We start from the raw sequence: 14195 nt of genomic DNA, 5'->3' as shown, positions 1-14195 counted from the left end.
CAGATCATGAGCATCTTGAGGTCAGGTCTCGTCCTTTCTGTCCTCAGCGTCCAGCATGCAGTGCCTGGCCTGGGCTGGATCAGGAGGCCTTTGTAAATACTTGTTCAATTGAGTAACAGATGCTTAATTGAGTAAATCCACATTCTCCATTGCTCTCATGTGCGTCTATCTCCTGCTGTTTGTCCCACTTCTCCACCCTTCTGATTTGCCTGTAATCCATTAAGAGAACTGCCAGATCGGCCCCATGCCTCATGGGCAGGCTGGGTAAATCTCAAAATTAAAACCCTCTCCCCCAGACTTCAACTTACTATTTGCTGCCCAATCTTGATTAACTCGTAGACTCACTGGAATGAGACCTTCCGCTGAGCACAGATCCCTAACATTGTTGGCTGCTAAGAAGGCTGCCTTGCAACCCATTCCAAACAATCATGTGATGAGTCAGTAAGTTTCTATTATTTTCCCAAAGGTCAGTTCGTGCAGAGGCCTGGAGTGAGGTTAGCTCATCAGAGGCTTCGTGGAAAGGGACCATTCCAGCTGGCTGGAGTCAAGTTCTTCAGGGAGCCCTTTACCTCAGGAGGAGTGATTAATGGTGCATGAGAGGGGGTGGTCAGAGCAGAACGTTTCCCCAAGAGCTGCTGGTGGTGGGATGTGTAATGATGAAACTTAACTCTGAATGACAATTCCCAGGAGCCTGGGCCCCGAGAAATCAAAGTGCCAAAAGGCTTCAGGGCTCCCCGACTTAGAAAGATGAGAGTGGGGCAGGCTAGGCTAAAGCGTGCTGCTCTCCAAGTGACAGCTGGAACAGGGCCTAATCACGGGGAAAACTGATGCTATGATGGCCCAAGATGATAGTTAGCTAGGAAACGGGCTCAAAAACAGCTCTGATTGCCAGCCCAATGGGCCAAAGTCACGGAAAGGCAGAGCCGCACCAGGTAGGGAGAACAGAATCTTGGCGGCATTCTACCCCAAGTCCCAGTGTGCTCTTCAGCTGTGCAGACTCACCGAGTCACCCAGGAACTCTGCAAAACTGAAGAATATCAAACACACAGAAGATTGATTCATAAACCTAAAACCCAATTTATTAATTTACAACAGTCATACGAGAGGGGAAGAAGGGAATGATCTTTCCAGGGACCAAGACACACCAAAAAATCCCCAAACTTAAGTCATTAAGAGGCCACTTAGAGAGCGAGGAATCAGAGCTAGAAAGATGGTTTTGAAGAACGTTCCACTCGGGCTGCAATAGAAGCCTGGATAATTATCCCTGCTCCCCTGGAAGGCCCGCCATTTTAGCATAATGCCCCATCCACACGAGTTTCTGCCGTGGATGGCACCGGATTAATGTTGCCAAATTTTCTCTTTGGAACTTCTCCAGTGGATCATGTGAGAGACTTGTTATAATTAACTAGATCACGGATAATTTAATATTTCACACATAAGATCACAGAAGTTACAGTCGGAAAGGATCTTAAGAGGTCACATAGTCCAATTTCTATTTTAGGGATGAAACTGAAATACAGAAAAAGGGGTTTGTCCAAGGTTACACAGGTACAGTCAAGTACTACTGCCATATTTAAATGTCTTCCCATATAAATCAAGATTCTTTCCATGTTATAACCTGGTAAAAAGCCTTGATGGAAGCCCATTTTCTCGAGTGCATTTGGGAGACACCTCCAGTTCAGGTGTCTCTCAGTTACTGAAAAACCACCATCTAGGGGTGGCCAGCTACTGCTGCCAATCTTAGCCATGGCATACGGATTCTTAGTTTCAATTTTGGAAAGTGACATTTTTATCTTGTCCCCAAGTCCTTATTTGGATCTACTTGTTGGTCACCTTGCCTTATACAATAATGAACCATCTTGTATGGTCTTGGGTCAGTCACATGGTCATTCTGCCTTCCAGATGTTAGCTGGACACTTCCCTTGTCAACACTGGTTCCCAGGACAGGAAGTCTGGCCAAATTCAAAACCTGTCTTTAAACAATTAAGTTCTGCGTTTTTCAGTTACTGAGACTCCCAGAGGTCCCATGAGGGAGAAATCATTTGGTTTCCCCATCAGAAGCCAGTAGAGAAAGAAGCCCCACTGCGGAGACAGCACCTGTGCTGCCACCCGAGCGCCTGCTTGGACCGGGGGATGACTTCTCACTGTCTGCTGTTACTGGGGGAGGCCGGAAGGCTAACGTGAATGCCCAAAGCCAGTCTCCTCCCCACATTCTACCCAAGTCAGCTTCCAAATCCACACAGCTGAGGGTTCCTGGCTCTCCAGGGCTTGTAGGACTCAAGGTCTAAGCTTTTGGTCTGGCCTTCCAGGCCTGTCCACAGTCCAGTTCCTCTTTTCAGCCTTCTGGCACCATCCTCAATGGCCCAGGGATAGCTGGCAACCTGCCTCATTGGGGGATCGTCTCCTGCTGGGCTTTACTCTCCACCTGCTACTCCCCACATCTGGGACAGACCCCCCCCTCCCCCAACCAAGCAGTGCACGTTGAAAGCCTTCCCTCTGTTCAAGGCCCAGGTCGTGGGGCTAGGCGCCCACCCACGAAGCTGCCCCTGGCTAACGGCCCCCTCCTGCGAGGTCCTCAGGTGATTACTCGGTCCCTCCTACCTAAAGCACCATTATTCGCATCCAGCTTCTGTGAAGAGGGTCCCTCGGGCTCTCCCAGCCTCCCCCCCCAGCCCTTACCTGAACTGCTCTCAGAAGGACTCGAGGCATCCTCCAAGCTGAGGCCAGCATGACAGAGCAGGGATGCACTTAACGTTCCTCTAGGGCTAACTCCCAGACCCACATCCCACTCTGGTGCTCCAAATCCAAAAAGCAGCGCCTGCTTACTTGACTTGGCCAGGTTAAGCCAAGAGGCAAATACAAGGAGAATGCACAGAGTGGGCGGCACCAGGAGGCTGGCAAATGAGCCCAAGGAGTTGTCTCCTCGTCTCTTTTGTAGGCCTCTGGGAGCCTGGCAGGAGGGCGCAGGATCATTCTGCAGGACCAGAGAACCACAGAACTCGGGGAAAATCGGCGCCTTGGCTGCCCTCTGCACGTTCTGACCACTTGGCAAGAGGAGGGAAAGAAAGTTAGTGGAGTCATACATTAGGCAAAGGGAATGGGGGAGAAACGGACGCAACCTCCGAGGCACAAGGTGCCTGCCTGGAGGAGCTAGGAGGAGGAGGGCCGACCAGCATACAGCACAGCAGGGTTGGCCAGCCAAAGCAGACCGGGCAGCAGGCTGGGCCTGGGAGATGAAAACAGAGAGAGAGAGACAAAGAAACCCAAGTTATCCAAATCTGGACCAACCTCCTGGCTGGGACGCCACCCTCGGATGCTAAGAGAGGAGGGGCAGAGGTGCCCCAAATAGCGATGCCGCCGTACCTAGGGGTGGCAAGGAGGCGTTCGCCGCTGGGGCCGGGCAGCTGAATTCCAGCCAGGCCAGGGGCAGAGAAGCAGAAACAATGGGCTCTTTCCTCTTGGATTCTACTTTATTTGGTAAAACTCAGAAACCAACAACCCGTTTGCTTCCCTCACTCTCCTTGTCCCTGAAGGCAGCAGCTCCCCCAGAGAGCTCTGGGGTCTCCGTCGCCCCATGGCCTGGTGGTCACGGACTGAGCGAGGGAAGCTCTCAGAGGCAGCAGTGGGAAGGCAAAAGGGGAACCTGGCTTCAAAGACAATGAACCCCGCCCACCCCCCACCCCCAGGAAATCCAAATACAAAGATCCTAGAGAACAGGGAATGAGGGAGACCAACGGATCTTCCCTTCAGCCACAGAGCTACGAAAGAGGACAATTGGTCAAGACCAAGGCTTGGTGGTCCCCGGTGACAGGTGAAAACCCAGGCATGAAAGTATTGTCACCCCCAGCCCATTTCCATTATCTCTAGTGAGCTGGCGTTAGTTCCCAAAAATGCCCCACCCCCACAGAGGGCAGAGGGTGGCTCCTGGGGCTGTTGGACAGCTGGCTTGGGGAAAGGGGGTCCCCCCTCCACTAAACAAAGAAGGGGGTGGGGGAAGACTCCAGGTGCAAAACATGGAGAGAGGTTCTAGGAAGGGGGGATCCCGGCCAGATGGCTAATGGATCCGAGTCAGCTCCTCCACAACCTTGATCAGGTCATCTGCGGTGGCTTCTCGCTTCATCCCACTGCCATCATCATACTGGAACAAGGATGCTGGTCAGTCAAGAAGAAATGAGGCACACCCCCACCCCACCCCCCGTGGGGAGACACGAGAACCCCCTCTTGTGGCACTGGGCGAGGGGGAGCCCCTCTCTCCAATGAACCAAACCAGGAAAGGTTCAGGGGAAGCCGAGAAGACGGGGCTCAGTGAGCCTACAGCGTGGGGATAGGCAAAGGGCGAGGGACAGTTACACATGTACAGTCTGATGGGGCCCGGACTTGGTGGTCCTTAAATCCCTCTCTGCTAAGCCAGGAGAACTGCCTTTTCTCCAAGCCCCCAGTTCCAAAAGGAGGAACAAAGGATGAAAAGGGAGGTCCCAGAGGGCGCCGAGCTCCATCAAATCAGGAAATAAAACTGGCCCATCTGCCATCGTCGCCCAAGGCTCACCTGTAAGTTAGCCACGACTTCCTGCATCTTGGGCCGGCTGATATCCAGGAAACTTTCAATCAGATCTCCATCAATGAAACCTGTAGCCGGCTCTGTCTTGCGTTCGGTATGAAACGATCTCCAGGTGCAAGCAAGAGTTAGGGAGCATGGGATCATTTGGAGGGAGACTTCCCACCAGACACCTGAGACCCCTCCCTGCCACAACCGAGGAGCTGCTCCTCAGAGGGCTGAGGGCCGACGGTTCCTGGGTGTATGTCTATGTCAAACCTCACATCCTGTGGGGGCAGCGGCTGGGGCTCACAGGAAGTCATTACTGTGGCACCAGCTTTAGGCCTTGCCCCTACACTGCCCCCCAGGGGGTCCTCTCTGCTCTTTTCCTAGAAGGTTCCAGAGCTTCCCTTCCTACAGAGACGACCCTGGATTTCTAAGAGCACCTGCAATGTTAGGACACCTCCAGGGCGGCACTGAAGCTGGTGCTGTTGGGGGCTCTTGGAAGCCGCCCCCTTCTTCCCTTCTGTTCAAAGACAAGCTCCTCTGGCCCACTAAGCGCCTCTCAGCCCAGTTCCTGGCTGGCAGCTTGTCCCCGGAAGACAGAGCCTTGTCACTGGCCCCGGGCAGAGTGGAGTCAATGGTTAGGGAGGGCCCAGGGCTAATGGGAACTTCAGGAAGGATATAAGGAATGCTCGATCTTGCCAACGCTTTTGATGACTTTGTTGAGTCGGTTCTGCATGTCCAGAAGGAGGTTGTACCAGCTTTCTGACAGGGAGGTCACCAGACCTGACAAGGCGAAATAACAGGAAGCCAATGGCGGAGATCCAAAAGCTCCCCGGGAATGGCCACTGGCCCCAGCGTGGTCCAGGCCACGGCCGGAAAGCCTCCCGGGCACCAGCCCAAGGCCGGAGAGCGGCCGACTTACCGATCATGCCGTTGACCGTGCCGAAGAGCACGGAGCCCTGCGTGGGGGTGGAGGTCTCCCCGAGGTTCTGCATCACCAGGGAGCCGTGGCAGAAGACGTTGACAAACTCGCCCAGGTGGAAGAGCCCCACCTCCTGCAGATGCTGCCGCTCCTCATCAGTGGTGGCAGCGCTGAAAGGCACAAGGAGTGGGCACTCGCCTCCCTCCCCAAGTTCTCCTGGAGGCCCTGAGGTGGTGTGCCAGGCTAGGCTGGGCACGGCTCGGGCCCTTGGGAGCACAGAACTCCAGAGGATGGAGGCCTGGCTCCTGACTCCCGTGGGCTAGGCTCCTCACTTCCAGGGCAGCCCGAGAGGCCGCCACCACCAGCCTTCTTGCTGCCCCACAGAGGGGCTCCGAGTACAGAACCGGATCTCTTTACCTCATCCCCCGCCCACCTTGGGACAGGTCACTCACCTGTCCTTCTGACACACAAACAAGTTAAAAGCATTCTCGGCCCCCAGGAAGTTGTCGTCATCTAAGATTTCGACGGCACTCATCCAGTTGGGGTTAAAGTCCCGGGCAATCTTGGAAAAAAAGGTGGAGAAGAATCAGCAAGTCCCAGAGAGCAGAGCCCGGTACCGTTCATCCTGTGGCCAGAAGGCTGAGCAGCGGGCCGTAGCACAGCCCCTAACCCCCTCCACATCCTGCTCTGCATCCTGCACACCAGGTCAAGCCGGCTGCTCCTTCCTCCTCCTAGAGCATCCTCAAGCCCCAGAGCGACCCAAGACTGCTCTGGACTCCGCCAGCCTGGAGGCCTTGTGCCAAGCAGGTCCCCACAGCCGCACCACAAAAATGAACCCTTCAGTCTGGCCATTGGCCACCCCCACCTCCAACCCCGTTCCCCCCCAACCCCACCCTCCAGCCCTGGCTCTCCCAGGCTTGCTACCTCTTCAAAGTTGCCCTCCATGGGCTTGTAGGCCAGAAGCAGCACAGAGCGCATCAAGTCACCGACCAGAATGAAATCGCCCTTGGTCTTCAGATACAAGGCCATGATGTTGTTGTAATGATTGCACTCGGTCCTGAGCTCTTTCTCTGCGGTCCACTCGTAAAGTCGCACCTTGGAAAGACAATCATTCCCAGGATAAGAGCGAAGGAATTTCTCCTGACGGCTCCCAGCTACCAGGAAGGTCGCTCTCCAATGTTCTGGTGCCCAATGGGAAATGGACAGCAGCCCCTCCCCTGCCAACTGCCTTTCCTCACACACTTGGTCAGAACTCAGTCCCCTCCCAGACCGGGAATGCAAAAGAAATATAAGCCTCCAACTCCTGCCTTGGTGATTCCTGATCAATGATCCACAATCTTATCTAGTGTGAATCACCCCACGAGTCCTTCCGGTCCCCACACAGAGAAGCCCGGCCCTCTGAGCCCAGGCCTTGGGCTCCTGCCTGGGAAGGCCTTCATACAGAAGTCTGTTCTGCTTCCCTGAATCTTTAAAAGCAGAGTCGTGACCTCATTTCCTCTCTGTAACTGCTCACGGGATTCTGCACAAAGCGGGATTCCACTCCATGCCCCCTGAATGACAACCCCAGGTCTCGTTCCCCCCCAACTGGGGCACCCGCACCCAACATTAGGGAAGACAATGAGCTCAGGTGCCGCACAGGAAGAGCAGGTCTCACCGTGCTGTTGATGCTGGCTAAGAGCTTCCCATTGAACTCCACCATGGAGTACACAGCACCTTTGACTTCCTTCTCAGCTACAGTCTGAAGTTTGCCTGGGAAAGAACAAGCATGTCCTTCGGTCATCACCACCGGCCCGCTCTCCGTCCCGTTCCTGCTCCCCCACTGCCACCCTCTCCTCTCTCCAGGGCCCTTCCTCTCCCAGCTTCTTCTGCCCAGCTCTCCTCCAGCCTGGAGCAGGTCCTCGACCCGAGAGACACCAACGCAAAAACGAAGGCTACAGGCCCTGCCCTCAGGGTGCACAGCAGGGGACACAGAGTGCGGGTGCTCCCAATGACACCATCAGAGTGGAAAGGCTCAAGGCATGAGAAGCTGTGATAGCTGCAGGTCTCGGGAGAGCTCTCACTTCTGACCAGATGAGCACGGGTCACAGGATTGGTCACAGAACTACAATGTCAGGGGCCAAAGGAATTCTGGGTGGGTGGGCACCTCAGGCCTGCATCAATGCCGGACTCACAAGTCAGACTCTGAGGCATCTCCATGTGCAGAGAAACCCCTCCCACCCCCCGGAAATCTGAGGGAAGCACACCTTCCCAGCCACAGACACTGGGCTTTGAGAAGACAGGAGTGTCGCTAGCTCATCAGACTAGAAGTGGTGACCGAGCCTCCTCCCCACATGGTTCATCTAGGGACACAAAGCGAGGTTCCACTGCCCACTTCCCCCTGAGAGGAGCTGATAGGACCGACATTGCGCCTTCTGTGTCCAGGGGCTGCTCTCTGGTGGGGACCTAAGCAGTCTGGCACGGTTTGGTGGGTCCTCCGCAGGCAGCGACAGACCCAGTGCTCAGAAGCACAGCCCCCGACGTCAATGACCTCCCACCCATCCCGGGGAAGATGTCCAAAAATGGACTGAATCGCTTTTAAGCCTTTCAATTCTAAGACTGAACTCTAGAGTGAGGTTCCAGTGACAAACGTGCTTCCCATTTTATGGATGGAGAAAGCTGAGGGACAGCAAAGGTAAACAAATACCAGCACTAAGGAACAATTCAGGAGATTCCAACCTCAAGGGGAAGAACGCCCGGCTTTCCCAGCTTCCAGTTTCTTCCCAGCCCCAACCTTACTCCCACATTTTCTCCCAACCCCCTCATCCCCCTGACAAAACTCCAAGAGCCAGAAGCAGCAGAGCTGCACAGGGAGAGCCCCCCGTGCCCCAGGGGCGCATCTTAGCCCTTCAGAAGCGGGACCCCGCCCTTTTCGGGGCCACAGACATGGCACTCACCGTCCGAGTACTGGAACACAACAATGCGACCCTGCTTGGGCTCAGCCTCTTCGGGGTATACCATGGCAGTGCCCACGATGAAGTAGGTGTTGGGATCTTTGCCAAGCTTGCAGGAGACCAGGCTGAGAGCATACTCGTTCTGGAGGAACTGGTGAGCATGGAGCACTAGGAAAGAAGACAATTCCCCCTCACCTCACGGCCCACGTGCCCCTCTGACCGACGCATGACCTACAGGTCCCCAGGCTGCGCCTTTGTGTCGCCCCTCCCGGGTCTCCCCTGCTGGCCCAGAGAAGCTGAGGAAGGAGTGGGCATCTCCCCCAGTTTCCACAACGTGTCTGGCCTGACCTGGGCCGAGTGGCCCCTCCCCCCAGAGCCCGACGCTCGGGCCCCACCTTCAAAGGTGTGCTGATCAATGATGAGCAGGTTGTGCACCTCAACCTCTTCTCCAAAAGACGTCTCGTGAGGGGCCGTGCTGCTGGAGAACAGCTTGCTGGAGCTGACGCTGCTGGACAAGGCCTGGGGGCCAAGGTGATCTGGATTAGGCCTCGTCCTCCTGCCCCCCAACCCCAGGCAAGGGGAGCCAAGCCAAGGAGAAAAGCACTGGGCAGCCCCTCCCCCCAAGTCCAGGGGAGAAGGCGGAGGCAAGGAGGCAGCCGGCACGTGCTCGGTACCCGGGGAACTGACCTGCGTGCTGGCGCTGGGCCGCAGGGCCGTCGTCCCTCCGCTGGCGTCCTGCACCTCGATCCGACTGGAGAGGACCCCAAAGCACTGGGACACTTCCTGGTAGCAAATCTTTCTGTTTGGAGGTGTTTTAAGGAGAACAAAAACAAAAAAGGTCTGGCAAAGATGGCCAGCGAGAAGAGCAGAGGGGCTGCTCACGAGCCTGGGGTGGCTCACTTTCCCACTGGCGGCGGCGGGCGGGAGGCTCACCTTGGAGACTCGTACAAGGGCACTGTGCGGATGTGCAGCTTCTGAATTTCGTCAATGGTACCGATGGTGAGGGTGCTGTTGTTGGCCAAGGCCAGGCTGAGGGGAAGGAGCTCGGCTTAGAACGGAGCTCCTGGGCTCCGGCCCTATGCCCTGGCCCCACGCCCCTGAGTGCTCGCGCTCGCCGCTCACCTGTCGGGGTAGCCATCCGAGTTGAGGGGACACATGTAGTTGACCTCCTTGAGGTTGACATTGGAGAAGACTAACTTGTGGTTGCTGCTGTAGATGACGGTGGGGCGGTCGGAGCACGCGAAGACATTGGTGGTGGAGAGTGAGCGAAATGTCCTCAGGACCGTGGGCTGTGTCCCAAGAGTCACCTTCTTCCGGTCGCTCAACAAGCCTGAGGGCAAAACGGCATCAGCCCCAGGCCCTGGCAACCAAGGCGCTGCCGCGAGGGTCTCTGGGGGTCTCCAGCTCTGACGTCCATTAAGCTACTGGCCGAGTTCCACAGCAAGGGGCGGGGAAGGGGAGCAGGTGAGGCGATCCCCCCGTCCCCCCTCCTGCTGACCTGTCTCGATGCTGAGCCCGAAGTAGAAGAGGGCACCGTCTCCCAGGGCACAGAGGAGGTAGTGGCTGCTCTCAAAGGTGGTCATCAGGATAGACCGAGGGATGATCTCTGCCACACACAAGGGGAGAGCATGCTGTCAAGCAACCCCGGAAACCCACCCGACCCAGGCCCCTCGCAGCAGCTCCCTACCTCCCCCGAGCATCTCCTTGTGCAGCAGCTCGAACGAGGGAAGCTTCAGGATGCGGGCCGAGATGTCGGTCCAGAGGCCGATGGCACAGAGCGGGGACATGCCGTTGCTGTCCCCCAACGGGGTGATGTCCAAGCAGGCCACCTCGTGCTCCATCTCTGTGTGGCTGAGGAGCAGAGGAGGATGTTAGAAGGCGCCAGGGCCTCGTCCGAGGCCCCGGGTTGGGGGAGCGGGGAAAGCCGTACGGGTACCTTATCTGCCGGAGCTCCTGAGGATGAATCTGAAGGTAGTAGAGGGCCCTGCCCACGGCCACCACCACCTGGCTGCTGTTGCACGAGGCCACGCTGATGTTTTTGCCCTGCGGCTCCTTCCACTCACTCACTAAGGCCTTGGGCTCCTGGCTCACGAGCCGCACAGAGGCAGAGGTGATCTAGACGGAAGCGGAGGAGAGAGCCCTGAGGCGCAGCCCAGATGAGGCTGGCGGCCGGGACGAGCGCTCAAAGGCGGGCCCTCCTCCTCCACTAAAGGGTCACCGCAGTAAGGAAAATCGTGCAGGAGAAAGATTTAAATTGGATTTTTGGGAAGCTAAATTTAAGGGAAGTCTATGACCTCATGAAGTGGAAGGGATATTGGAGTTCAGTCTACCACCTCTACACTCGAACCCATAAAAATCTCAGTAACAGGCCACTAACGCCAAGATTCAAAAAAAGGGTCCGCAGATAGAAAAACATGTAGAACAGCTCTTTTTGTGGTAGCAAGAAAGTGGAAATGAAGGGGATGCCCACACAGTGGGGATGCCCAAACAATGTGACAGAGTATTATGGGGCTGTAAGGCAAGGCAGATAGATGTCAGAAAATGCCCGGAAACTCTGACTGATTCAAAGTGGAATGAGCAGAAGATTGTACACAGCTAACATCCACACTGGGCAATGATCAGTCGTGAATTACTGAGCTGGTCTCCACACGAGGAAAAATGCTATCCACCCCAGAGAAAAAACTGACGGAGTCCGAATGAAGATCGACGCATATAATTTTTTACTTTCTGTATTTTTCCCCCTTTGGGTCTGTGTTCTTTCGCAACATGACTAATATGATAATATGTTCTACGTGACTAAACATGTATAAGCAATGTCAAGTTGTTTACCATCCCAGGAAGGGGGGAGGCAAGGGAGGAAGACGGAATTTGGACCTCATTTGTTAAAACAAATGCTTAAAATTGTCTTTACATGTAACTGGGGAAAAACGAAATGTTTAAAAATGTATTACTAATGACAATCTTTAATTAGCATTTGTGTTTCCTCTTATCTTCACAGCAGCTGCACAAGAGAGGTGTGGATGGTATTCCTTTCTGCTCTGATAAAATGAGGAACCAGCATCCAAAGGGCCACATACTACACTGCGAGATAGAGCACTCCCAGACCCCTCCTGCTCCTATCGGCAGTGCCCAGGTACCCACCCAGCATCTGTTCCAACACTTCCAGCTCCAGGGAACAACCTCACAAACAACCCCTCACATTTGGAGAGTTCAGGAACTGGCAGAAAATTGAATGTAAACCTCCCTCCTGTAGCTTCTATCCACTAATTTCCAGTTTTTGAATTTTCTCTCAGGAACACAGGATAAATGACCCTAGACTTCTGACCCCAGAGGCCTTTTTCCTCCAATCTCCTCCTTTTAGAGAGAAGGAAATTCAGACCAAGGGAAGTTCCTAGTCCAAAGCCACAGGTGAAGCCTGATGGTCTGATTCTACAGGCCTCAGAGCCTTCCCCTGGAGCCACTCGGTATTGAGTCTAATTCCTCTTCCACAAAACAGCTCTTCAAATATGTCAAGAAAACTGTTACAGCTTCCCCAAAACACAAAGCTAAATAACTCCAGGTTAAACAAGTTCCTCCAACTCCCCCATTTCTCTTGATAGTCTCACTGCCCTGTTACAGATGCTCTGCAGTTCTTCCACCTCATTAAAGAGAGCCCAAATGGGTCTGATGCAGCAACGCGACCCAAGCGCAGGAGGAAAGACGAAGCGCTGTTTGGCCTGCCTAAGATGCAGCACGAGCGGAAGGAGAATGGTGAAGGCCTGGGCCCAGCAAAGACCTGGCCTCCCCACTCAGGAGGCGCCTTCCACTTCTCCCAGGGAGAGGGAGAGAAATGACCAGCACTTCAGGGATATATGGGGCGGACAACGCACTTCACAGGTTTTGTGTCCTCACGACAATTGCAAGAGGGAGGAGTTGAGATCAGCCTACTTATAGCTGAGGAAACGAGGTAGATAGAGGTTAAGTGAGTTCCCGGGACCACTGTGGCTCACGGCGCACTCTGACTCGGGTCTTCCTGAGGCCCAAAGTGCTGCTCCTGAGCCTCCAGCTGCCTCCACCTCCACTGAGTTGGAACATTAATGTGGAAAGGCCTGGAGGCTAGGACCAGAATAACCAGACCCCGCAACAGCAACCCATTTACTCTGTGTTCTGATCAAGCTGATAAACCGTGGAGAAGATGGGCAGGGGGCGGGGGTCACGCCAAAGGGCTGGGGCAAATCCTACAGTCTGTACCACTGCTCTTGGGATACAGGCTGAAAATCTTCAGGGAAAGGAAAAGTGACTCGTTTCCTGGGCCGGGTCAGAAGCTAGCGTGCCCCAGATCGCCAACCCCCACGAGGTAAGCCGAGGAGATTCACAATTAGGATCACAAACTGGCCAACAGTAGGCCCTAACTGACAAAGCCCTCCCCAGAAGCTGCAGGCTCATTCCCAGCGACAGCGATCTTCTCCAGACTCGCGGCCAGGCAATTACCTGGATCAGCTGCTGATGGGCCACATTCCCACAGAAGAAAGTCTGCTGGTCATCCACAAATCCGGTCAGCTCCGTTTCCTCCACCTCCTCTCCATTCAACATCAGAACTCTGCCAACAGACGGAGAGCCCACATCGACCCGAAGCCCTCTCTGAGAGGCAGGGTCTCCCCGCCCCCCCCCCCCCCCAAGACCGGGACCACGCTTACCTCGTCTGGCCCACAAAGGACAGCACCAAGGTGTCATCGGTTTCTCGGCCAGAGTCAGACCTGAGAGGCCATAAGCCTAGGAGGAGGAGGAAGATCAGGCTCTATCAGGAGGCTGTCCCAAGAACCTAGCCCCTGGCTCCAGGAAGCCTGTGTCCCCCCGAACTCCCACACTCCCCATTTGACTTCAAGCCAACTCCACAGCGTCCGCCTCCTAGCCTCAGTGGAAGGGGCACCTGATCCCTGGGACACCCGCCGGAAGCAGCCTCCAGCCAGGAGACTTGCCTTTGGGCCGCCCCCGACCACTCTGGGAAATCCCACCTGGCAGGATCTTCTCCTGACACCCACATTACACGGACTTCCCCTAACTCCTACTCATCGTGTGCCAGGCAAACTAGAATCTTCTCTTCTCAGGGAAAATCTCTCAAATACTTGAAGACAATTCCCAAGTCTGCTCCACATGGCAGAGTCCCGAGGCCCTGCCCGCCCATACCTGCCTCTCCTGCCTCTCCCCCCCCTCCCCGAGGAACAGGACACTGTACCTTTGATACCAGGTAGGTCGATGCTGGCGTGCTCATGGATTCCGATCCCGTTCCGGATGATACGCAAGGAGCCTTCCTTAAAAGCCCCAGAACACGTGACCAGCTGGACACAGACACACACACAGAGACGGTCACTGGGGCCTTCAGGAACGCCAGCAAAATCACAACTAGCCATTGTGCCGAGGGGCGGGCAGTACTATCAGCCCACCCCTGGGAAGGCGACCATCAAAGGCTTGCAGCAAGGGCCTGGAGGGCACGGCCCCCTGGGGGCATCAGGAGTATTTGGAACCCAAAAGGTGAGAACATCACAGCGACTTTGAAAGGTTTTGCAGAAAAGAAAGCCTCCATTTAGGCCAAAATGTTTATTTGTAGCAGCGTTCCTTGTCACAGTATATTGCTGGGCCACAGGAAACGACGACCACAATGATAAATACAGAAAGGCACCAAAGTGCCTAGGAAGTGATCCAAGGTGAGCAGAGCCAGGAAGCCGTCACCCACCCAAGGACGAACAACGGGGAACAATGACGGAGAGATTGCAGTGAGGAAGACCAAACGGACCTTCTGTGCTTGTGAGAGACGGCGTGCTAC

General features: G+C 55.2%; 1 protein-coding gene across 1 annotated transcript in view; it reads right to left on the bottom strand.

Moving 5' to 3' along the window:
- Nucleotides 1–1053: 1053 nt before the first annotated feature.
- DDB1 (damage specific DNA binding protein 1) overlaps nt 1054–14195 on the bottom strand; it is a 29180-nt gene continuing 16038 nt past the window's right edge. Inside the window, exons 10-27 of the mRNA XM_031941718.1 lie at nt 13608–13710; nt 13069–13144; nt 12863–12971; nt 10329–10507; nt 10080–10243; nt 9891–9998; nt 9515–9722; nt 9326–9421; nt 9080–9191; nt 8788–8911; nt 8396–8560; nt 7117–7211; nt 6387–6557; nt 5915–6024; nt 5463–5632; nt 5221–5323; nt 4547–4670; nt 1054–4138 (exon numbers count right to left, since the gene is read on the bottom strand). Of these exons, the coding sequence (XP_031797578.1) occupies nt 4055–4138; nt 4547–4670; nt 5221–5323; nt 5463–5632; nt 5915–6024; nt 6387–6557; nt 7117–7211; nt 8396–8560; nt 8788–8911; nt 9080–9191; nt 9326–9421; nt 9515–9722; nt 9891–9998; nt 10080–10243; nt 10329–10507; nt 12863–12971; nt 13069–13144; nt 13608–13710 (2301 nt within the window). The 3' untranslated portion in view covers nt 1054–4054. The remainder of the gene's footprint in view (nt 4139–4546; nt 4671–5220; nt 5324–5462; nt 5633–5914; nt 6025–6386; nt 6558–7116; nt 7212–8395; nt 8561–8787; nt 8912–9079; nt 9192–9325; nt 9422–9514; nt 9723–9890; nt 9999–10079; nt 10244–10328; nt 10508–12862; nt 12972–13068; nt 13145–13607; nt 13711–14195) is intronic.

This window comes from Sarcophilus harrisii, chromosome 6 (genome assembly GCF_902635505.1).
Source record: "Sarcophilus harrisii chromosome 6, mSarHar1.11, whole genome shotgun sequence".
NCBI lineage: Eukaryota > Metazoa > Chordata > Mammalia > Dasyuromorphia > Dasyuridae > Sarcophilus > Sarcophilus harrisii.
This window is presented reverse-complemented; position numbering and strand designations above follow the sequence as displayed.